A 24,026-nucleotide genomic window follows, 5' to 3' on the forward strand; every position below is an offset into this window, starting at 1 on the left:
AACAATAAATCAGAAAATACATACTGTATAAACCCAGGCTGACACATAACACAGTTGAGATGCCAAGTAAAACCAAAGCCCTTCCCTCTCATCTCCATTCTCTCCAGCTCTCTCTACTGTCTGCCTTCAGTCAAATTCACGTTCAACAGAAAGTCCTTGTATATCTCCAGACTCAATTAGTGTCTGTCATGTCCATGCCAGCCAACCAAGCACTCCTTCAATCCGAGTCACCACAATCAACAGCTCTTGGGCCTTCAAACATGGCATAACATCTCTGGAGGAGGAGCGAGGATTTCATGAAGCAGGTTTAAAAAAAAATACTGGCTAGATATAAATAGAGCAAATTCTTAAGAGCACTCGACTAATACTGGGGATAACCTCCTTTACCTCTCAAAAGAGCCTCCACAAGATGAATACCCTGAACACCCCAAAACACCTGCCACTTTGGAGATGCTCTGAACCAGTCATCTAGCCATCACAATTTGATCCTTGTCACAGTCGCTCACACTCTTAGGCTTGCCCTTTTTCATCACACCACTGTTAAAAATTGACTGTTCACTTGCTGCCTGATATACAGTAGCCCACCCCTTGACAGGTGTCATTAATGCAGTGGTTCTCAACCTGTGGGGCGGGCCCCCTAGGGGGCGTGAAGTAACAAAAGAGGGGCGCGAAGATGTGAAAAAAAGAAAACAAGAATCAAAAATACGAAAAAACATGTGTTGAAACCAAAAGAAATTAACTTAAACTACATTCTGATACTAGAACAATAAATATAGAGTTAGATAAATGTCGATAAAAGTTAAGCAGATATAATAAAATATGCATCTACCTTTCAAAAAAATGTTGGGGGGGCGCGATTAAAACTATTATGAAAACTCGGGTCGCAAATACTTAAAGGTTAAGAAATGCTGCATTAATGGCAGTGCTGTTAATATTAAGGCTGATCTGTGTATATTATATGTGTTTTGTGTCAGTTCCTGGATCTTAGGATGTTGAAAAGAATGAGAGGGGTTAGCTAAAAAGGATGTTAACAGATCTTATGAGGATATTGGCAGACCCCTAAGTGGGTCTGCTAAATGCCATAACAAGACAAAAGAAGAAAATAACCATCAATAGATTATGATGGTGCTGCTTATGGATCTGGTGCAGCATCCACTTTGAAAAAATGAGATAAGCCATGCATCTGTGTTTTGGGGCTATAAGGTCTCCCCTTATTGCTGCCCTGTAAGTGGAAATGGGACAAATGCCCATTGTGATAGATAGATAGGTAGTGAAAGGCACTATATAATAGATTTATTTGTACCCAGGTGGAAATTTGTTTTTTACAGATGTTCTTTAAATAAATTGATAAATAAATATTGTGGCGGGCGACCGGGTCCCATGCCCGGCTGTGAAGCAAGCCCGTTCTACATATGGGCTTTTCAGTACCTCCCCCAGGACGCTTGGTGGCAGCCTCCCTGGCAGACGATGATGCCTCAGTTTCCCACAGGGCTCCATGGGAGATGGAGTTCTCCGCAGCCCTGTTGGGATGTGGGGTAGCCACCAGTGGGTGCTGGATGGATCCCGGAGCCAGCCTGGACAACTCTACAGCCTCGCCAGGAAGTGCAATCAGGAACCTTTAATCAAGCACCTGGAGCACTTCCTGGTGGGCTATAAAAAGGACCGGCAACCACCACTCAGGGCCAGAATCGGGAGGAAGAGGACGAGGTTGCCAGGGAGGAGTGGTGGTGCCAAAAGAAGGGTTGTGTTTGTTACCATGAGTGCTTTTGGGACTGTGTTGTGGCTGGAGGGATTACGGGGAAGACGTGCCCTCCAGCTGAAGAAAATAAAGTCTTTGTGTGTTTTTACACGTGCCTCAGGGTGACTCTGTGCCGGGTCGGGTGCTATATAGCATCGATTTCACAATATGTAGATAAATATACACACCCAGAATGAAAATAAAGCAAGAAAATGTAAAAGAAAGGAAACTTTTGACTTGGCAGCCCCAGTCTCAGTGTGGCACTATACAGGTATATTGCTGTTGATATAAAGGAGCCCTCTGTAGCATTTCCTGACACACTTCTGCTAAATGATCTGTTGGCTGAAAGTCCTCAGTGTTAGTGTGTCAGAGGGAGCAGATGTGTAGCATTGTTTATAATGACCCTCAGTTTTCTCTTCATTCTCTCCTTTGCTATGACCTCCAGGAGGTCCAGAGTGTGTCCCACAACTGAGCCTGCCCTTTTAATCAGCTTCTTGATTCTGGTGGGCCTTTCTTGCAGTGATGTTACCAACCCAACACGCCACACTGGCCATCGCAGAGTTATAGAATGATGTAACGTCCCATATTGAAGCAACACAGTCTCCTAAGAAAAATAATGTACAAGACCAATTCAATGTGTCATTAATGTGGACCCCCAAGTACTTGTAGGAGCTGACCACCACTACATCCTCTCCCCGAATAGTGACCGGACTTTGAAGCTCTTTGGTGAAGTGAAAGTCAATAAGCAGTTCATTGGTTCTGCTGAAGTCAAGATATAGACAGTTCTCTTTGCACCAAGAAACAAAGTTCTCCTCTACCTCGTCCCTCTAACCAATACTTCCCAAAAGTGCAGAATCATCTGAGAATTTTTGCAAGTGACATGACCAGGTGATATATTAGTAGTTGATCATGCACAGAGTGAAGAGAAAAGGAGACAGGCCCGTTCCTTGTGCTGCTCCAGTGTTGCTGGGGTTTGCCCAAAAGAATCAGACGAATACAAATGTCGATGAATTATCGGGTACATCTTTATGGTTTTCAGAATATCCACACAACTAAGAATGTACCGGTATTAACAGATTTCTAGGAACATCAAGAATGGAAGGTTGTTATCACACAATACTCCTGATACTTTCTTCCAGTTATTCCATCCACATTGCACTCTATGGTTTATCTCAGCATTTCATTTTCTATCTTGAACTACCACTCATCCAAGATATTTAAACTTCTCCACTCTTTTCAATGGCTCTCCCTGCAGGCTAACTTTTGAATCCTGATCATCATTAAACCTCACATATTGTCTTCTTTCTATTTATCTTCCACCCGCTATCTCCCAACGTTATTCTTCATTCTTCTAGCTTCCTCTACACTTCATATGTTCTGGTGCTGCACAACACAATGTTGTCAGCAAAAAGCCTACACCAGGTGGGGCTGTTTTTTCCATCCCATGACCCAACACATCCATCACCAGCTCAAAGAGGTGAGGACTTAAAGGGGGTCCCTGGTGCAGACCTCCTCTAAATGAGATCTTGTCTGTTACCCCGACACAAGTCCTCACTCCCTCATACATATCCTGGACAATCCTCACACATTTCTGTGCTCCTCCTTTTTTCCCTTATGCACCTCCAGACCTCTTGATGTGACACCTTCTCCAATCAATAAACACCATGTGCAGATGAAATGCAGCCACCAGGGGGCGAACCAGCTCGACGTATTGCCGGTCCCAAGGCAACAGAGAGGGTCAGTGTCAGAAAGCGCTGGCCAAATAGTCAATGAAGTTTAAAAATTCAAAGTATGGAGGAGGGAAAGGTGTTAATTAAAGATCATGTTCATGCACTCTGGCAGAAGTTGTGAGATACACAAATAAAAGGCAGACATTTATGTGACATCCAGAAAACTGTTAAAACGCTTTGGAGGGAGAAAGAAATCCTAGTAACCCGAATCAAAATGTGATACACTGGTTTAAACCCTGAAACTGAAATAAACACATCACGCTGGATAGTTTGGTTGGCTATGGTCAAGGAGGTGAAAAAAATCATAAAAACATATTGAAATACTTGAAACTTACTGAGTTGTGCCATATGCGCTAAATACACATGCAGTTGAGAAAGAAAAATTCCGATACCAATCCCAAACATTTATTCAATATAAAACACTAAAACCACATGTCAGTTTTACTTTCGTCTTTCAATTACGGCATCTCCGCGTTCTCTTGCCGGCTAACAATAAGGTGGCCACTCATTGGCCATCGCTCGTTACCTTCACTGGAATAGTATCATGTAGGCTGTACGTGTGTGTGAAAGGTAGATATTGGGTGCACTATCCTGACTCCTCAGAAGGTGGCGGTAATGTACCTCTACAGTTGATTTGCTACCCGCCAATAAACAAGAAGAAGACGAGGAGGCGGGCGTGTTACGTCATCATCCCGCGACGGCATGCTGTTGGCGGTGACAGGCGCGCGGCTCGTCTTCGTCGTCTGACCTTCTGCAACGCGAGCTGGACTGTCTATGAATGTCTTGTTTTGGCTGCAGTTATGTTTCGTAGATCATTGTCTGTGTGCTGCAGACAGATTGGAAAGACGGTAAGTAGACATTTTTTCTTCCCTGACATTTAGTGTCCGCCACGATTTAAACGTACGAGCTAAGCCGAACGTGAACGCAGTCAACATTGAAAGAGAAATCACATTATATTCAACAAACATGAAATATAGTCGTCTGGCAATACCAGGCTTTGGACGGTGAGTAGAGACAGATAAAGGAACACTTTAACATGGGGACCGTAACCAATGGAAGCGGTATTTCCATGCAAGTGGGGAGAATCCAATGATATGGAATGCCAATTAGAACATTCATCACGTTTTGATTTGAAGGTCCCTCAAGTTCTGCTCTCCACCACCCTACGTGGTAGTTTATTCCATGTGTCAGTAGTTCTTTCTGCGAAGAAAAAACGTTCTAACATTTTGTGTTACATAACGGGTTGGATAATGGATGGATGGATTGATTTACATTTAACAGGTTTTCAAACGTGACCCCGTGTTGTTACGTCCAAACCCCGCCGTTGTTCACACCAAGTCAGTTTGGAATGAGCATTTAAATCCGTGTGTAGGTTGTGGACAACAAAAATGTCACAGCTGACTTGAGATCTGCTGAAATCCATCCGTCCATCCATTATCCAGCCCGCTATATCCTAACTATACGAGCACGGGAGTCTGCTGGAGCCAATCTCAGCCAACACAGGGCGCAAGGCAGGAAACAAACCCTGGGCAGGGCGCCAGCCCACCACATCTGCTGAAATCCAATTTCATTTAAGCAAAAATGTTACAAAACAAGCACACGTTTCTTTTTCTTGTTGATTCCAGAAATTGCTGGATAAAATATTAACGTGATGCAAACTGCCAGTTGGAACGTCCATTTGTTACTGTGTTGTGTAAACTAAAAATAACAGGAATTAAAGGATAAGTTTGATGTTTTTCAATTTCAAGTTATTTCTTCACAGTTACTGTATATATTAATTTATGCGCACATAACACATAAAATAGTGTTCTAAAGTGAAGTGTGACATGTAAACTTTAAAAATACCTTGTCTGTTCTTGATGATTGCAATTGGGCTTAAGGGAGTCAAAAGTTATTTATTCACAAACATGGTATATATGCATTTGCCACATAAAACTGTATTACATAGTCCAGCAATTTCTACACATTTTAAAAAGTATCTATCCCGAACTGACGCTTTACAAGAGAGGCAATGGGGTGTGAAGCACCACCATAATCTAAAAGCCTAAAACTTGTCAAATGCATCCTCTTTGAGTTTTAGTGACAGAAAACACGCTTTCCATATTCCTGATGCGTGTTTCTGACAGCAAAGGGGATCTGGAAATAATACTTTTATTGCATATCCCTGGTGCCATTTTTCTCAAGGTAGGAATACTTTTTCTAATCACTTGTGTGAGTACGCACAGAAATACAGAAGTGTAGCAAAACAAAACTAGCCACGTGGCAAGAGCGGCTTACTGTGATTTGGTCTTTCAAGAATGAAACCATGGGGGGGAGTGAAAAGTTAGCAGAAGACTACAAGTGCTAAAAACACACACACAGCTGTTTTTCTTTTAAATTGACTGAATCTCATAAAATTGGAGGGCTTTTTTTTTTTCGTTCAGAAATGATACACACACGCATATATATATATGAAATCCATATGCTTTTCACGAGAGAGCTACTTAATGGATTTAGATCGGGTTTTTTCCCCCTAATTTGCTTGAACATTTTGCTCATAGTATCATAGTTCACTTGTGGCACCAATTTATTTGCACGCAGTCGAGAGAGAGGCTGTGGGCCGAGGGGAGGTGGAAGTGTGATGTCAGGAGTAGGGAGCTGAGTGGGGTCCTCCTCACTCACGCGTCACTCACTCTACGTCTCGCCACTTGTTGGAGCGCACCATGCCTCCACTTAGCCAGCGATACCTGTTTTTTCAGCAGACATCATCATCTAGAGATTGTTAAGCAGTAACGTTTGACATTTTTGAGAGAGAAATCACAGCTACGTGTGTTTTAGAGGGTAGCTGCTGATTACCAGAGATATCACAACCACATGCCTTTCTCCCCACGTGGGGGACGCTGTCCCGTCAGAGGTGAACACGATCAGATACAGTGGCGATGTTTGACGTTGGAGTGTACCTACCTTCCGCTTGGCCAGAGGTACCTTTTTACATTTTTGGCGAAGAGATCACAGCTAGGGCGGCACGGTGCCTAGCAGTTAGGAGACCCGGGTTCTCCTTGCTTTGAGTTTGCATGTTCTCCCCGTGTCTGTGTGGGTTTCCTCAGGGTGCTCCAGTTTCCTCCCACAGTCCAAAGACATGCAGGTTAGGTGCATTGGGTATTCTAAATTGTCCCTAGCGTGTGCTTGGTGTGTGTGTGTGTGCGCGCCCTGTGGTGGGCTGGCGCCTTGCCTGGGGTTTGTTTTCTGCCTTGCGCCCTGTGTTGACTGGGATTGGCTCCAGAAGACCCCTGTGACCCTGTAGTTAGGATATAGTGGGTTGGATAATGGATGGATGGATCACAGCTACATTTTCGCCCCGATAGCAAAATCAAAAATATTGTATATCAAGAGGCCCTCGGATAACGAACACTATCAATATAAATTCTTCTCAATACAAATTACTACTTTTTTAAAAAAAAATTGACTAGGGGGCTCAACTCGCTCGCCCACCCCCGGTTTTGGTTTACCGGATATACATACATACATATATTCATATCTATATATTTAAAGAAATTGTTATTTTCATGGGAATTGTTACATATGCATTACTTTCACTTTTACTTTAAAACAATACTTGTCCTTTATTTCCGGCCCCAGGCGTGGTTAAATCTCTTTCTCGCAGGACGTATAACGCTACTCGTGTTGTGAAGGGGGCAGCTGAACGTACGCTAAGGAGAAGCAGTTGGATCATCTGCTGTCCTGTTGCTGCTGCTGGCGTGCTGTGCGTTGATCATTTCAAAGCCTGTACAGCAGCTGTCCTTTTGCCACTTTGCATCTCTGCCACTCATGTTGTGAATTTGGGGTCTGTTTTGCTGAACACACGCTAAGGAGAAGCAGTCGGATCATCTGCTGGCTTGCTGCTGCTGGCGAGCTGCATGTTCTGCTTGTCGCTTGTCGTTGTTTTAAGAGCTGGGAGCAAATGATGTCTGTCTGCCAAAAGCATTTCTAACAACTGCTAGGTTAGACGTCCATGGACTTGTTTTAAATGTTGTCTCATGGGACGTCAAATTGTCTTCGGAAAAGATCACGTCTCGTCTCCCTAGTCTCCCTCCCAAGATTTTTTTTTTTATAATAGAGAGATTTTTAAACGTTGTCCTGTTTCACTACTATGTGGGTAGAGCAGCAGGGACCGCTAGTAGTTTATTATTTGTGTGTAATCACAAAATGCAGATCAAAACTCAACAACTGACTTACCTTCATATTCAGTAAGTTTTAAGGCTTTTGTTTTCCAGCTATACCTGTTCTCCATTATCTCCAATTTAAAATGTGAATGGGGATGAGATATTTTTTAAATTGATAGAAATCACTGGACTTTGAAACACAGTTTCACTTGGTAAATTCTTATGTACCGTGAGGTAAGACCGTCTTACCTCATGCAAAAAAAACTCCAAGGATCTATAATACAAAAATTATTTCTTGCTTCCTTTCATTATCACAAGGATGCCTCCTAAACACAGAAGTGATGCTTCAAAGCAGACGTGTTTAGTAAGTTTTAAGGCTTTTGCATTCACTTATGGACCTTTTGGGGTTTTTTTTTTACCCCTATTGTAAGCTGCAAGAATTGACAAGGTACTTCTAAAATGTATTTAACAGAAATGCTTTACTTTTAGATCACAGTTTTATTTGGCAAATGTAAGCATACCATGGTGTTGAAGAAATAACTTCAACTTGAAAAATGTGGAACTTCTTTTATAAATTGAATTTAGTTTTATGATGAATAATAATGATTTTGTTTTAAAAGCAGCAAGTGATTATACAACAACAAATCACTGGTCGTGTACAAAATGCGATCCAAACTTTTGCATGTGCTACATTTTCTTTTTCATGTTTTTAATATTTTTTCAGTTCAGATCGTAACTGCATGCACATTTTCATAAAAATGCAATTGTATCAGCTTCTTTACTCTCAAAGTTGTATTTACTATTCATACCTGAAATGTCAACAGTTCATGTCATTTGGCCTGGGGTGTCCATGGCTTGATATACAGTATTAATATCAGAATTGGTGGATATAGTAGAGGAAAGGTTGATTAATTGTATCGGCCCACAATGTGCTTGTCGGTGAATTCCTAAAGAAAATAACTGCATTTAAGGTCCAGATACCAAACCCGGTATTTCAGCCTTTCAATTCTGATCAGCAGTTCCAGAGACCAGAGAGTCGTCCCTCATTACATCCTTTTCAGCTTTTCATCCATCTTTCCTCGCTGTCTTTGTTTCCTTCCATATTTTCCCCCATCTCTCTCTCCTCTGGGCATATGACTTCCAGCCATTGAATATTTTATCCAGTACTTTGAAAATATAGTCTCTTTGGCATTGCTCATGAATTACTTCTTCTGTCTTTTTTTTAGTTTTTATCAACACTGCCAGAGGATGTTGGACTACCCAGCAATCTGAAACTTCCTCCAAATCTAATCAGCACTGCAAAGCGAGGTTTGTGTCAGTACTTCTTGTAATTTTGTTCGCTTTTTAAAATGTATTTCTCAGTTCAATTTATTATTAGCTTTATAAAGCAAGTCTTAAATTGGCCTGTGTGTGTGTTTGCTCTGCGATGGACTGGCAGCCTGTCCAGGGCATGTTCCTGCCTTATGCCCTGTGCTAGTTGGGATAGGCTCCAGCAGACCCCCGTGACCCCCACACAGGACTACACAGGTTAGAAAAACACTTGTACAGAAATTCTAAATACAATATGAATAAAAATCATTCAACCCAATTACATGGAGAAAATATCACACAGCATTGAAATTATTGATACTTGTGAGCCACAGATTAGGCCTGCTGCTTCACAGCTTTATAGTCATGGCTACAAATCCAGATCAGTCACTGCTTGTGTTCTGTTCACCCAGTCTCCATGTTTTCAGGTGAAATGTCTCTGGGGCTCATCCCCTGATCTAAAAAATGTAGTTTAGGATTGATCTGTGACTCTGAGTCAGCCCAGTATAGGAGAGTGTACTCTGCAATGGGCTGCGTTCCCATTTAGATCTGGTTAATCCATTGTGCCGTTGGTACCTGTATGGAAGTTGTGTTCTTTAATTGTGCATTTTCTTTGTTCTGTCAGGTACTGGTGTCGTTCATTCTAACCTCTTTCTCATTTTATATGGAGGCACTTCATAAAATTTGTCTTAAGCTTTACTGTTTCTCTTTCAGTTGAATAAAGATATGTTCTCCCCGTGTCCACGTGGGTTTCCTCCGGGTGCTCCGGTTTCCTCCCACAGTCCAAAGACATGCAGGTTAGGTGCATTGGCGATTCGAAATTGTCCCTAGTGTGTGCTTGGTGTGTGAGTGTTTTGTGTGCCCTGCAGTGGGCTGGCACCCTGCCCAGGGTTTGTTTCCTGCCTTGCACCCTGTGTTGGCTGGGATTGGCTTCAGCAGACCCCCCGTGACCCTGTGTTAGGATATAGTGGGTTGGATAATGACTGACCGACTGAATACAGTAATCCCTCGCTATATCGCGCTTTGACTTTCGCGGTTTCACTCTATCGTGGATTTTAAATGTAAGCATATCTAAATATATATCACAGATTTTTTGCTGGTTCGCGGATTTCTGCAGACAGTGGGTCTTTTAATTTATGCTACACGCTTCCTCAGTTTGTTTGCCCTGTTGATTTCATACAAGGGACGCTATTGGCGGATGGCTTAGAAGCTACCCAATCAGAGCACGTATTACATATTAACTAAAACTCCTCAATGCTATAAGATATGCATCCCGCGCGGAGCTTGTTGTTTGCTTGTCTCTGCCTCTCTCTCACCCTCTCTAACGTTCTCTGCGCCTGACGGAGGGGCTGTGAGCAGAGGTGCTGTTTGCTTAAAAGATACTGACGCTCCTCTAAAAAAATGCCGCTTTATTGCGGTGCTCGGCATATTTAAAAGCACAAAAGCCCACTTATTGATTTTTTGATTGTTGCTTTAATCTCGCTCTCTCTCTCTGACTTTCTCTGACTTTCTCTGCGCCTGACGGAGGAGATGTGATCAGAGGGGCTGTTTGCACAGAGGCTGTTTGCTTAGAAGATACTAACGCTCCTTCAAAAAATGCCGCGGCAAACTTAAAAGCACAAGTATTGATTTTTTGATTGTTTGCTTTTCTTTGCGAGCTCTCTCTCTCTCTCTCTCTCCCTCTGAAATTCTCTGCTCCTGTAGAGAAGAAAATCTATTTGCATTCTTTTAATTGTGAGAAAGAACTGTCATCTCTGTCTTGTCATGGAACACAGTTTAAACTTTTGACTAAAGGGTGTTATTTCATGTCTAGAGGGCTCTAATAATGTTAATGTGGGAAAGTTTATAAGGGCTTAAAATATATAAAAATAACTACACAAACATATGGTTTCTACTTCGTGGATTTTCGTCTATCACGGGGGGTTCTGGAACGGATTACTGTAAAGATACAGAGTCCCTTCAACTGAGATTGCTACTGTCCGTGTGACATTTTTTTTTTTCTTTCTGTGCATGCCTCCAACCTCGTTTCCAGAAAAGCCCTTTATTCTCATCAAATTATTAAAAGAATTGTTCCTTTTAAAGCCGGATTGTGTGACGTTTATGGGAATGCTTTCAGGTGACTTCTCCTACTTAAAGTAGTGAAAGTTTCACAGAAAATGAGGCGCCCTTTTGAATTTACAGATTAGGAAGAAAATGACTGACTGCTTGGATGTTAGCATTCATTGGTTGGATGCTTTTAAAACACCTCAGCTTCATTTTACTATGTATCTTGTGCTTAATTTTTGACCTTTGTTCTCAATCATTTGCTAACTTTGTAATGACTCAAATTGTATTCATTGTAGTTTGCATTTGTAAGTTGACTTGAATAAATGTACTAAATAAATAATAATCTTCACTCATTCACATTCAGCCGCAACTAATTTTATTTTTGATATACACATGTTTGCATCTACAGAACTGAAGGTGACAGCTGACTTGGAAGCCATACTGATGCTTCTGACTTATAGTTATTACCGTATGTATGAATTTAGAAATTCAGAAGAGGAATGAAGGTCAGTAGGACCACCGAGACAGAATACATGTGTGTGAATGAGAGGGAGGTCAGTGGAATCGTGAGGATGCAGGGAGTAGAGTTGGCGAAGGTTTATGAGTTTAAATACTTGGGATCAACAGTACAGAGTAATGCAGAGTGTGGAAGAGAGTGCAGGCAGGGTGGAGTGGGTGGAGAAGAGTGTCAGGAGTGATTTGTGACAGACGGGTATCAGCAACAGTGAAAGGGAAGGTCTACGGGATGGTAGTGAGACCAGCTATGTTATATGGGTTGGTGACGGTGGCACTGACCAGAAAGCAGGAGACAGAGCTGGAGGTGGCAGAGTTAAAGATGATAAGATTTGCACTGGGTGTGATGAGGATGGACAGGATTAGGAATGAGGACATTAGAGGGTCAGCTCAGGTTGAAAGGTTGGGAGACAAAGTCAGAGAGGTGAGATTGTGTTGGTTTGGACATGTGCAGAGGAGAGATGAGGGGTATATTGGGAGAAGGGTGCTAAGGATATAGCTGCTAGGGAAGGGGAACAGAGGAAGGCCTAAGAGAAGGTTTATTGATGTGGTGAGAGAGGACATGCAGGTGATGGGGATGACAGAGCAAGATGGAGAGGACAGAAAATATGAAAGAAGATGATCTGCTGTGGCGACCCCAATGGGAGCAGCTGAAAGAAGAATAAGAAATTTAGCAGCTCTTTGAGTTTAAGAGTTTTCCTTTTGAAAGAGAGCCAGCAAATGGCTGTACGTGTGACTGAAGGTAGCACAAAGGTGCAGATTTATTGTCTACGTGCTGCATGACAGCTGTAGTGGAAGAAGTTAGTTGTTCACTTTTTATGGATAGCAGTAGTACACCAAATAAGGAGAAAGTGATTGTGAATTAGGTGTTGCTAATTAAGATTTACTGTGGGGGACTATTTTTCTTTATAACCTAACATCCATTATCCTAACTACAGGGTCAGGGGGGGTCTGCTGGAGCCAACACAGGGCACCAGCCCACCGCAGGGCACACACCCACCCACGCACTAGAGACAATTTAGGATCGCCAGTGCACCTAACCTGCATGTCTTTGGACTGTGGGAGGAAACCCACGCAGACACGGGGAGAACATGCAAACTCCACGCTGGGAGGACCCGGGAAGCGAACCCAGGCCTCCTTACTGCGAGGCAGCAGCGCTACCCACTGCGCCACCATGCCGCCCTATAACCTAACATTCTAAATCCAGTTTAATCAAGTTCAGGGAAATGGTGGACTGAAGCTTCTTCCAACAGCATAAGACACAAGACAAGAACCGAATCTGGATAGAGAATCAGTTGGTCTCAGAGACAATCATGCAAACACAACCACGAGGCTTGTTTACAACTTAACACACTTGCTTTTGGAATAGAAATTTTAGGAAACTTTTTGTATAATTCTTTTAGGGTCCTGAAGCTTCAAGGTTCATGATATTTCATAACTCCCTATTGTACCTGTGTGAGTAAGTCAGTGTGTCCAGTAAAGGATGTTGGCTCCTGGCTGTTTTGTAAAGGAAAAAAATAATTCAGAAAATGGATAACACTATTTAAACTACTTAATACCATCTAAAACAGATTAAATGTATCAGATTATGTATCAGTAGTTTTTTTTTTTTTTTAATACATAATACCAACTATAAATTACATTGTTTTGCTCTCGGCTTATACATTTTCTTTACTTTTGAATCTTTTCATTTATAATTTACCAGCATATTAGCAATAGTGATGATTCTAGTATTTTATGTGATATGCTTCACCAAGAACTCAAGAGACCTCAAAAATGTAAAAGTAAGTCCAGTTTACTGAAGATACAGGAAATTTTAAACTTCAGGCAAAAGTGCATACAAAGTTACTTTGGTGTGAGTGGCTCCCTCTGCGCAGCAGTGCCTCATCCTTGTAACCAGTGCTGTTGGAGTTGGCTCCAGCATCTCGGGATTACAAAATGGAATAAATCGGTTTGGGAATGTTATTTTAAATAGCACTCGGATAATTTGGTGATAGTTTTTCAACCGATTTGTCTTTTGTTGTCCTCTTCTATTTTTACAGAGAGGCCCAGCCCGGTTGGTTCAGGACTGCCTGTTCTCAGAAAATGTGAGATTGAAATTCCTCCCCAGCTAAGTGCTAAACAAGCGTGGCTGGAGTCCCTGAAAGACGACACATTGGGACTAGTCGAACTGCATCCTGATGTGTTTGCTGTGCCTCCCCGGTAAAGTGTTTTTTTTTTTTTTCTGACTGTGTGATGTTTTCTGTATTTATAGCATAAATAGCTAATTAATTGAAGGAATGAGAGTGACAATTTGTTTATATATCACTCCTGTTTTCTTTATTACCACACATTCAGCTCATATACAATGGATCCACAAAGTATTCAAACTACTTTGCTTTCTGCGCACTTTATTGTGTTGGCGATTTCATTGTAAATGGATAAACCTGACATTTATGCCAATCCGGCTCCACTCATTAATCCATAATGACAAAGTGAAAACGTATTCAGAAATGTTTGCAGGTTTAATAAAAATGAATAACTAAAAAACTGTCACTTAAACAAGTATTAAGTTATTATTTTCTAGAAGCCCCTTGGGTAAGTCTCTTCAAGCTTTGCACACCTGGATTTTTGGCAGTTTATCCCATTTCTGTCAAACCCTGTTAAGACAGGATAGGATGGGAAGCATCTGTAAACTGACATCTTTAGGTCTCTCCACTCATTTTCTGTGGGGTTTGCCAGGTTCAGGGACAGTCAGAGATTTGTCCTGAAGCCAATCCAGCATTGTCTTGGCTGTCTGTATGCGTCGGGTCATTGTGAACTGTCACACCAGCCTGGAGCGTTGTTTCTGCAAGGACATCTCTGTATTTGGCTGCATTCACCCTTCCCTAAATTCTGACCAGTCTCCCTGTCCCTGTTACTGAGAAGCACCCCAATAGCATAATGCTTCAATGAAGGGTACTGGGCAGGTGATGAGTGATGCCTGGTCTTTGCCATACATACATAGTGCTTGGAATTTTTCCCAAAAACGTCAGATCAGATCAAAGAGTCTTTTTCCCCTCATGAGATCTTTAAATGCCACTTGGTAAATTCCAAATGGACATTAGCCACTTTACCATAAATATTTGAGGGCTGCCAAGATGGTTGTCCTACCACAGTTTCTCCCATTTCAGCCTAAAACTTTTGAAGCTCTGTTAGAGTAGTCATTGTATTCTTGGTTACCTTCCCCGACTATGGCCGTTCTTGCCCAGTTACTCAGTTTAGCTGGACAGGCAACTCTCGGAAGAGTTGTATTTTTTTCCAGACATCTTCCATTTCACACTCAAATCTTTAGAAGTATTTTAACTCTTTGAGGACTGAATATTTTTATTCGGTGGCCATCAGAAACGTGCAGCAGACCAGCTGCCGGAGCTAAAGGTGAGAGAGCAAAGCTAATGCACAAAGCAAAATATTCTGCAGACATGTTTTGCTTATCAGTGCAGACTCTGACTTATTGCACTCCGGTTTTGATGCATGTTATGTGGAGATTGAAAATGAAAGTGACGTACCAGCATCAGCTGTCGGGTCCTCAGCTATTCTTACTGCTTAGCGCATTCGTGTGGCGGCCAACAGCTACGTGAAGATACCACTATATGTCGTCACCCGCCTCAAAAGAGTTAATGCATTAGTCTGATGCATATTCCTCACTGCAGTTTGATCATGAAGATCTTCAGAGTTCTTTGAACTTCTTGACTTGGTTTTTGTCCTGACATACAGTGTAAATTGTGGGACCTTATCCCGTATACACAGGTGTGTATCTCTCTATACGATGTCCGAACAGTTTCCACAGGTGGACTCGAAATTCTTGATTCATCTCCAGGATAATTTAAGCAAACACGATGCACTAAACCACAGGAGGAGTTCCACAGTAATGGCTCTGAATATGTCTATGAATGATAAATTTCAGTTCTTTGTTTGTTTTTTTGTTATAATAATTTACAAACTTTTCCTGTAAACATATTTTTACTTTGTCATTGTGGGTTATTGAATGTAGATTGGTGGACAAGAATGACAAAATATTTAAGATGAGCCCAATAGGGTAATTGATGACTGTAAATGATCTGAATGTTGGTGTGTAAAATTGACTGGCTTCCAATCTAGTACTGACCCCTACTTTATGCCCAGTTCTGTCAAGGCAGACTGTCTATTTTTGTGATGTTGTTAGAAACCTGGATGGATGGTGTTCATGGGGTCATCTACCTACCAGTGTCCAAAGTGTGACATGAGAATGCTGGTCCATATCAAGGTGTTCATACAAGCGTGTCCCATAGGTTCTATAAATTAGATAGTAGTTGGTCTTATGGCATGAAGCATTAGCCCTTTAAAAAAAATGGCGCTTTATACATTGGGTATGCTGCTGTCATGAAGAGCTGCACGTGATCAGCACTGATGTTTTTCAGTTGATCTTGAAGAACCCAGTAAGCACCATGAAGGCAACATCCTTCAGTATTGTGCTGCCACCAACTGAATTGTTCACAAACTGCGAGGTGACTTAAGTGGACTGAAGGGGATTCTGTGCGCCTATTAGAGTGAATAGCGACTGGGAGCCCGATCGAATCAGGCTATAAATTCTACGTTTGTGACATCCATACTTTCTCTGCAAAGAATTATTTGTTTTTTTAAGTCCTTGAAATGATTTTGTTATCATGACGTTGATTTGTGCTTAAAATAGACCTTTACGGCCGATGTAATGAAGAGCTTCCTGTTTAAACGGCGCTGCGAGACGTGAACTCAGCTCTTCGGCGCAGCTCATTTGATTTTTTCTGGCAAACAAATTTTCAAAACAAGCCGTATTTTACGACTCTAATCAGAATCGGAGTAATAATTATGTTGGCGTGGTCAATAGATCTGAGATCGGCTAAAATTTAAACAGTGACTGTTGTTAATACCCAGCCGTCATTACTCATTTTGCCAATATATGTCAGAAGGACGGATGCCAAAACTGAACTGCCCAAAGATAGATTCCGACGTACCAAGCAAATGGCGATACGTTCTAAATTACTTACTGTTCTGGAGCTGTCGAAGAGTTTAAGTCAGTCGACAATGTTCGTCCTGGAAAGTACGCCCCACCAAACCAACATTCCAAAAAAGTAACCGAACTTACTATTATCTGCTCGAACCAACACCGACTTACTATACTCGGCTGTCCAGCGGCGTCACTGAAACATTCGAACATTCTTAGCCAATCATGCAATACTGCGTCCGCGTTTGCCATGCGATGTTCTAACTACAGAGGCAGAGTCCCTTTGCATGGTTCTAAATTGTATTGAGTCGAGGTATTGACGCGAACACCATACATACGGATAGTATCAAATTATATATAAGGATTAAGAGAAATTGGCATTCACCAGTCCAGGAAAAAGTTTTTTTTCCAATCTTTCATTTTGAGCTCCTTTCACCCACTTTTGTGACAACAAGATTGGAACTTGGCCGTCTGTGAGTCGTGTGTTTTGAAGACTTTGTTTGGCACCAGTGTGCTGTCATTTGACTGCGTGTAGACCATCGATTACTTGACACAACTTGTGCCAGTCTCTTCTGACATTTGTCATTGAATCTGTTTCTGACACTGGACCACAGCTGCCTTGATGTATTGGGGGCAGCGGCCCATTCTCCTTACACCTGTGGCAGTGTGGCTGTCCTTCTAACACCCATGCTGTGAAAACACATTTAGGCCCGATGATTCTGACTCGGAATTACACACGTGATGCTCAAGTCTCAGAACAAGCAGTCATTTATGTGGCAAGATCCAGTGGGCCTAATGTAGGGGTTTCCCCTAGTGTTGTGGGATTGTTACCTCAAGATCAGTGATTCTTAACCTTTTTTGAGTCACGGACCCATTTAAGAATCTGATGAAAGCTATGGGCCCCCTTCCCCAGAAATATTCACATAAACACAACTTTGCATGCAGTGAATATAATGTGCTTTATTTATTGAGATTTGATTGTCTCATACATATATGACACACACAAAGTATTATTAAACTTTTAAGTAAACAAGCTAAAAAAAACTAATGACTACTCATTATAATTATGAAATACAATCCTCTTCTGCAAATTAAAAGCGATCTACTATTACTATGTTTTCTACTACCATTACTACTACATCTACTCTAAATCAGCAGTACCGGGCTGTATAGTGAATATAAATGTTACTTTTTATCTGACCCTCACTGACCCCATGAAACGCATCCTTGGACCCCCTAGTGGTCTACAGACCTCAGGTTAAGAACCCCCTGCTCTACATTATTGAACTTTCTAATAGCCAGACACCTATAATGTGTTTCTTAGTAGGAGTTGTAAGACCCAATTGCTAAAATGTATTGTTTTTTCTTCTCTCCATCAACAGACTGGATATACTTCACGAAGTGATTGTCTGGCAGAGGAATTTCAAAAGAATTGTAAGTAAAGATGACATCATGGACTATAAAAGATGGAGTGCTCTATGATGGAGTCTGAACAGTGAAAACAAATGGGGCCATTCGAAGATTCTGTTTTAGGTGTTTTGCATAGCAAGACCTCTTGTCGATTGCCTACAGTCCAGAGCAGTAGATAAATCTTTATGTTTATATGTGCTGAACTGTGGCAAGTGTTCATTTATTTATGAAGGGAAATTACAAAAGTATACATAAAGGGAGTAAAACATGTGCCACCTCAGGCAATGCTTGATTGTCTAAGAGGGTTTATGTTTCTTATCATTTCGTATGTATTGTTATTTGTCATCTAGACATTGATGGTCACATTGTGTTAAACACTCCACTCTTGACATCAGGTTGAGTCAAATGACCAATTGTGAAATTGAGTTTTCTATAGTGATAATCTTGGCTGATGTTGAATTCTCTAATACCACCCACCTTACCTCTATGCAAGTTAAAAAGTCTTATTATTTTTCAGACTAGCCGCAACTCCGCCTGTATAGTAGTAAAACAGGACCGTGAGGAGGACCCCTGACGACACGCTTCCCCTTCCCCTCGGCCTGCAGCCTCTGTCTCCGATGCGTGCAAATATATCACTCCTGTAAGCAAACTATGATTCTTAGTGCAATGAGAGAAGTCACAAAATCATCCGGAATGTTCAAGCAAATTATAGAAAAAAGCCCGATCTAAATCTGTTAAGTAGTTCTCTCATTCAGTAGCTAAACGGATGTAAGGAACACCAGAGGCTGGCACGTGAGTGAGGAGGGCCCTGTCTCTTTCCCCTCAGCCTGCTGCGTGTTTCTCAGATTTGCGCAAATAAATCGGTACCACAAGCGTACTATGATGCATAGCGCAATGAGAGAAGTCGCAAAATCAACCGGATTGTTCAAGCAAATTAAAAAAAAAAAAACAATCTAAATCCTTTACGTAGTTCTCTTGTGAAAAGCAGACAGGCGTTGGATTTTATATATTAAGGTTTGGGACAGCCACCCGTATAATATGCCCTGGCTTCAAAAGGTTAAGATTTCAAACAGAGTTGTTCACAAGACTGAGTCCAAAACAGAACTGATTAACTAGAAGCAAGATGGCAGCTTTAAAGGCCCGTAGAGGAAGTGACGTCATCAGAGAGGCTGAAACAGGATGTGACGTTATCAAAGGTGCCGGAACCTGGCGGAATTTCCTGGAAAGGGTCTGCAAGGAACTGAGAAAGACAGTCCGTGCACCCCGCCACCCCCTGGTCTGATGTGGTATTACAATTACTCAAGCCCTTTAGCTGCCTCCTACTCGATATATAGAGATATACTACTTTGTTAACAGCTTTAACCGAACTGCCTGTTTTTATTCTTGGTTGGCGTGTGGCCTAATGCAGTATTAATAATAATGTCACTTGTCATGCTAAACACTGGTGTAACACACTTATGGAGTGACTTCAGTACAGCACGCTGTTTTATGGTCTTGGAAGCACAGGGTTGGAGATTCAAGTCCAAGAGGGGACTGACTTGCAGCAAGATGCAAGATGAATTTAGAATTTTCCAAACCAAGAAATGAAAATGTTGCACTGTTTTTAAAACCAACGACAATGAGATATTTCTTTCAATTGAGATTTCCTGTTATCGTAGAGCCATGCTAAAGTAAAGACACGAGCAGAAGTGAGAGGTGGAGGAAGGAAACCCTGGCAGCAGAAAGGAAGTGGCAGAGCACGGCATGGCAGCATTCGCTCACCATTATGGAGAGGAGGTGAGATGTCATCCTAAAAAATAACTGAACGCGTCTTATTTTTGTCCGTGTCTGTTCAGCAAGGATCTAGTCTATGCTTGCTTGGTCGAAGATGTTTTATAAAGGCTGGTCAACAATTTTAGCCATATCAATGTGCAGACAGGGGAGTTCAACTTTGTGTATAGTCTCAGTAAATTGATGGCCACTGTTCATACCTTGGAGTCCACACTGCATACGGAGTGCAGTAGATGGCTGTCTTCTCTCGAATGCAGTTCTATTAGATACATGGTTAATTTCTGTAACAAATGATAAAGTCCAGCCTTGTTTTTTAATGGCTGGTCTTTTTTTTTTTGTTGTTTCCCTACATTATACAGTAGGGCTGTGTCTGTGTGTGTATGGATATCGGGGTGAGTCAAAGTGAAGAGCCACATTTCTCAAGGACACTGCATGAGGTAGAGGCAGCCGAGTGGGTTGGGGTTGGGGTCCTTTGCTAGGCGATCCCTTGTAGTTTTCAGTCTGCCACATGCCTTGGTCCGGTGCACACCGTGCTTTCACTGACAAGGCGTTCTTCAAAAACAACGAATCACATCTCAGCATTCCTCCTAACGATGACATCCCAAATCGGGAAAGTAATTCTTCAGTGGGGGGCTAAACTTAGACAGACGGGTATAAGATAGAAACAGAACTGTATGAACACCTGAAAACATCCAAGCAGTAAGAGCATCAATTTTGCAGTCTCCTAGACGTTCAGCGCGCTTCTGCCTTTGGCATTTCCAACACGTCTTTGATTTTGCATGAGGACCTTAATTTCCATCCATACATAATGATGGTAGTGCAGGAACTCGCTGGGAGAGCCGTGCGCCAACATTCTGCAAACCGTTCACCAAGATGCCATCTTCATATGCAGCAATGGGGCACATTTCCATTTGAGTGGTTGCGTAAATAAGCAAAACCTTCACTATTGGGCTGAAACCAACCCTCGTGAACTTCATCAGAGACCCCCGCACAGTGAGCGTGTTACAGTCTGGTGTGCCGTTGCAAAATTTAGTATTGTAGGCCCTTACTCACTTCAGAACGTTACACTGAAATGCTGCAGAACGTTTTTGCAGCCCCAACTGAAAGAAATGGATGTGGTGGATGCCTGGTGTGAACAGGATGGAGCGACCGCTCACACGGCCCGCGCGGAGATCCATGCATGTTTTACGGGAGATGTTTCTGGGGAAGCTGATCTCCTTGTGCGGTGATGTCAGATGACCTTCACGTTCGCCTGATCTCGCTCTGTGCAATTTCTTCTCAAGTCAAAGGTTATACACGCACACCGACCTCAGAACCTTGAAGCCCTCAAGGATGCAATTTGGCACGAAATCAACGCTATTCCCCTTAAAATGGCCGAACGAGTCATGTGAGTGTTTTAGAAATCGTCTCAAAGAGCATATCACTAATGATGGCCACCACTTTGAAGACATCGTTTTTAAAACACGGTGAACAATATCTATTTTGCATCCCCTTTCTTGTGTCGTCATGAAATTCATTTTATGTCGTAGCATTTTTGTAGAAAAAACATTTGAAATGTGGTCCTTTTATTTGGCTCCCCCTGTATAGTATTAGTGTACTCACAGTGTGTACACACTGTATAATGCTCAGTTATCTGTAGTGTGTGTTTGTGTATAAATTATGGAAAACACTGTGATGGGCTCAAACTTCTGAATTTGACTTTTAAATAGCCTTACTGAATTGAAGTAGCCGTGAATGATTTCACCAATGTTGCAGTGATGTGTGTGTGTGCGTCAAAAACAAATGACACACTCCAAATGCAACTTAGAAGTGTTACTGGCATTGTAAAAGTCCGTTTATCTAAAGTATTCTTCTTTTTTTTTTTTAAAGGTGGTATTGCACATGGACCAAGAGGGCCTACTAGTTACTATTACATGTTGCCCATGAAAGTGCGTGTATTGGGACTGAAAGTAGCTTTGAGCACAAAGTTAGCTCAGGTAAGTGTCTCCACTGTCTACTGGCTTTTCAACATTTCACAGCTGTTAAAACAAACATATTCTTCAATTTGGTTTGGAAGGCGTCTATAAAATAGAATTTTGTTTCCCTTAACTACCAATATAGTAGTATTTATTCTGTACAATATTTTTGTAAACATTTACTCCTTCTAATATTTGCCTTTCTGTAATAGCAAAACATGCAACATTCTTCTTCTTTCGGCCGCTCCCGTTAGGGTTCGCCACAGCGGATCATCTTCTCCCATCTCTTCCTGTCCTCATCATCTTGTTCTGTTACACCCATCACCTGCATGTCCTCTCTCTCCACATCCGTAAACCTTAGCAAAACATGCAACACTAATTCATGTATATGTCATTAATGAACAGAAACGTTTCAATCCCACCATATTAGATCGGACTTGTGCACCTGTCTTGCTATCCGTTGTGCTGGTTTCTGTGAATGTTGTTAATGTATTGTGTGTACCTGGCGGGGGAGACATTGTTTAAACATAAAGCAGTACCCATTGCTGCATCAAAGATCCTGCTCGGAGTCTGTTCGATTGCTCAGGTATGAAGGATCAGTCCTGTCCTGTACGTTATATTTCTTTGTTCGGTTAATGAAGAAAAGCTCACTTCAAGTAGTCGGTAAAGGGTTTTATTTTAACAGTTTTCTGCATTTTCTTCCATGAAGTGACAACATTTTCATCTTTTTAGGATTATCTTCATATCATCGACTCTCTTGAGATACCCACCCCAGAGCCACAGTACCTTTTGGACCTGGCCAAGCAGAGGCAGTGGGGCGAATCTGTGCTGATTGTCGATGTGTAAGTGTTTGGCGAGGCTGCAGTCCTGGCACTACTTGGGTTAAAATGAAAGTACTTGGGATGCCAGCAGCACAACGCTGTTGTATTTTTCTTTACATGTAACATTTTATAATTAATCTAGTAATGTTTTGGACAGCATTAATATACATTTGTCATGGTCTTTATTTGGCTACTAACATTTTAGTTCTTCTATAATGGTTTTCTTATAGTGAAATTTGTAGCACAACTTGTTGTCAGGGTTATCATAAATGAAGGCACATGTCAGGTCTGGTGAAGCCTCTCATGAGGACTATTTAAGTAATGGGGGTTGAAGTACTGAAGTCCTCTTGCTTTTCCTATTCCTTTTAATAGTGTGTGAGATATTAAGACCTACAGTCTGAACTCCAGTTGCTCAGGTGTTTATTAACTTTGAGGCCAAACTATTGATATCTGATTTGGCGTAAATACAATGGATGGTATGTCTGCTTAAATAATACAACCACAATGGTAAATAAATGTGAGGAGAGAAGAGACAGGAGGGCAGCACGGTGGCGCAGTGGGTAGTACTGCTGTCTGAGGAATCCTCCACTTCAAATCCTTTGCCCAGATGTTGTGTCTGCATTGGTTTTCTTCTTGCATCCCCAAAGACATGTAGGTTAGGTTACTTGTGGGGTTAGTTAATGTTGTCTATGTGAGTGGGTCCTGCAGTGGGCTTTTGCCCTTACCAGTGTTGTTTGCTGCCTGTGTCTAGTGCTGCCAGTTTAGGTAGGCCTTGAATTTGTGAGGAATTTTGTTTTTATGCTGAGGCTAATATGTGCTGCTGTTTCTTGTCTTTTTAAAACTGCAGCCATGAAGACATGCCAGAAAATATTTTGAAGGCTACAGCCAACCTGAAGACCATAAATTTGATGCCAGTCATTGGTAAGTACAATCTTTAACACGACTCCATACAGCACTACTAGTGTTTTAGTTTACATCTGATTCCTGTAAATAAATCCTACATTTTCGTCATTTCCAATTGCTGTGTGAACTTGTTACCATCTCATGAATGTTCATTTTCTTTTTAAACAGGGCTGAATGTGTACAGCATGCTAAAACACGAAACTGTTCTCCTCACCGTGGACGCAGTGAATTTCTTGGAGAAGAAACTGCTTTGGCATGATCACAGATACTCTCCCCTTTACCCGTTTAGGTTGCCCTACAATGATTTTCCATGAATTATGACACACTTCTCAGGAAAAATAAAAATTTATTCTGTATTTACATTAAAAACGGTCAGTGATTAAATAATAGTAACTGCAGTACAACTGGATTTTCGTGATAGAAAACAGCTGTGCCTTCAGCTTATAGGTTTGATCCTCTGGGACAGTACACTTGGGGTACAACTTACTGGTGGCCCTTGAATGAAAGCAAGCATTAGCGACATGCATACAGTTGGCACGGGTTTAAAAGTGTCTCTCTTCAGTTAGATTGGAAAGAACATTTTCTGTGGTATCACACCATTGGCCATGTCATGGCGCACTTCCCATCTCAGTGCAGAACGTTTTTTCTCTGTTGGCACCACATAATTGTTTGGAACAAAGATGCGTTGTGGTTTCTGTTAAATGCAAGG

The 24,026-nt window shown here is 41.7% G+C and overlaps 2 protein-coding genes across 3 annotated transcripts in view; one reads left to right on the forward strand and one right to left on the reverse strand.

The window, feature by feature from the left end:
- Positions 1–4,143: 4,143 nt before the first annotated feature.
- On the forward strand, positions 4,144–23,673 carry mrpl4 (mitochondrial ribosomal protein L4). The gene is made up of 9 exons (XM_039737843.1): positions 4,144–4,316; positions 8,837–8,918; positions 13,520–13,679; positions 17,841–17,892; positions 19,527–19,644; positions 21,508–21,614; positions 22,326–22,435; positions 23,262–23,335; positions 23,486–23,673. Exons 1-9 carry the CDS (start codon positions 4,269–4,271, stop codon positions 23,629–23,631), a joined length of 897 nt encoding a protein of 298 aa, XP_039593777.1. The 5' UTR covers positions 4,144–4,268; the 3' UTR covers positions 23,632–23,673.
- The window catches only part of si:dkey-23f9.4 (hydrolethalus syndrome protein 1 homolog), a 29,888-nt gene continuing 29,513 nt past the window's right edge, over positions 23,652–24,026 (reverse strand). For both annotated transcript variants that reach the window (XM_039737842.1, XM_039737841.1), the window contains exon 12: positions 23,652–24,011. In XM_039737842.1, the coding sequence (XP_039593776.1) occupies positions 23,880–24,011 (132 nt within the window). In that variant the 3' untranslated portion in view covers positions 23,652–23,879. The remainder of the gene's footprint in view (positions 24,012–24,026) is intronic.

Source organism: Polypterus senegalus, chromosome 16 (genome assembly GCF_016835505.1).
Source record: "Polypterus senegalus isolate Bchr_013 chromosome 16, ASM1683550v1, whole genome shotgun sequence".
In the NCBI taxonomy this organism is placed as follows: domain Eukaryota; kingdom Metazoa; phylum Chordata; class Cladistia; order Polypteriformes; family Polypteridae; genus Polypterus; species Polypterus senegalus.

What these genes read in the sequence shown, in the direction of transcription:
- mrpl4 (XM_039737843.1), top strand. Translation starts at nt 4,269, where the DNA reads ATGTTTCGTAGATCATTGTCTGTGTGCTGCAGACAGATTGGAAAGACG. An exon ending in AATCAGCACTGCAAAGCGAG is followed by an intron (nt 8,919 to 13,519) that starts GTTTGTGTCAGT and finishes CTATTTTTACAG; the next exon opens with AGAGGCCCAGCCCGGTTGGT. An exon ending in TCTGTGCTGATTGTCGATGT is followed by an intron (nt 22,436 to 23,261) that starts GTAAGTGTTTGG and finishes TTAAAACTGCAG; the next exon opens with CCATGAAGACATGCCAGAAA.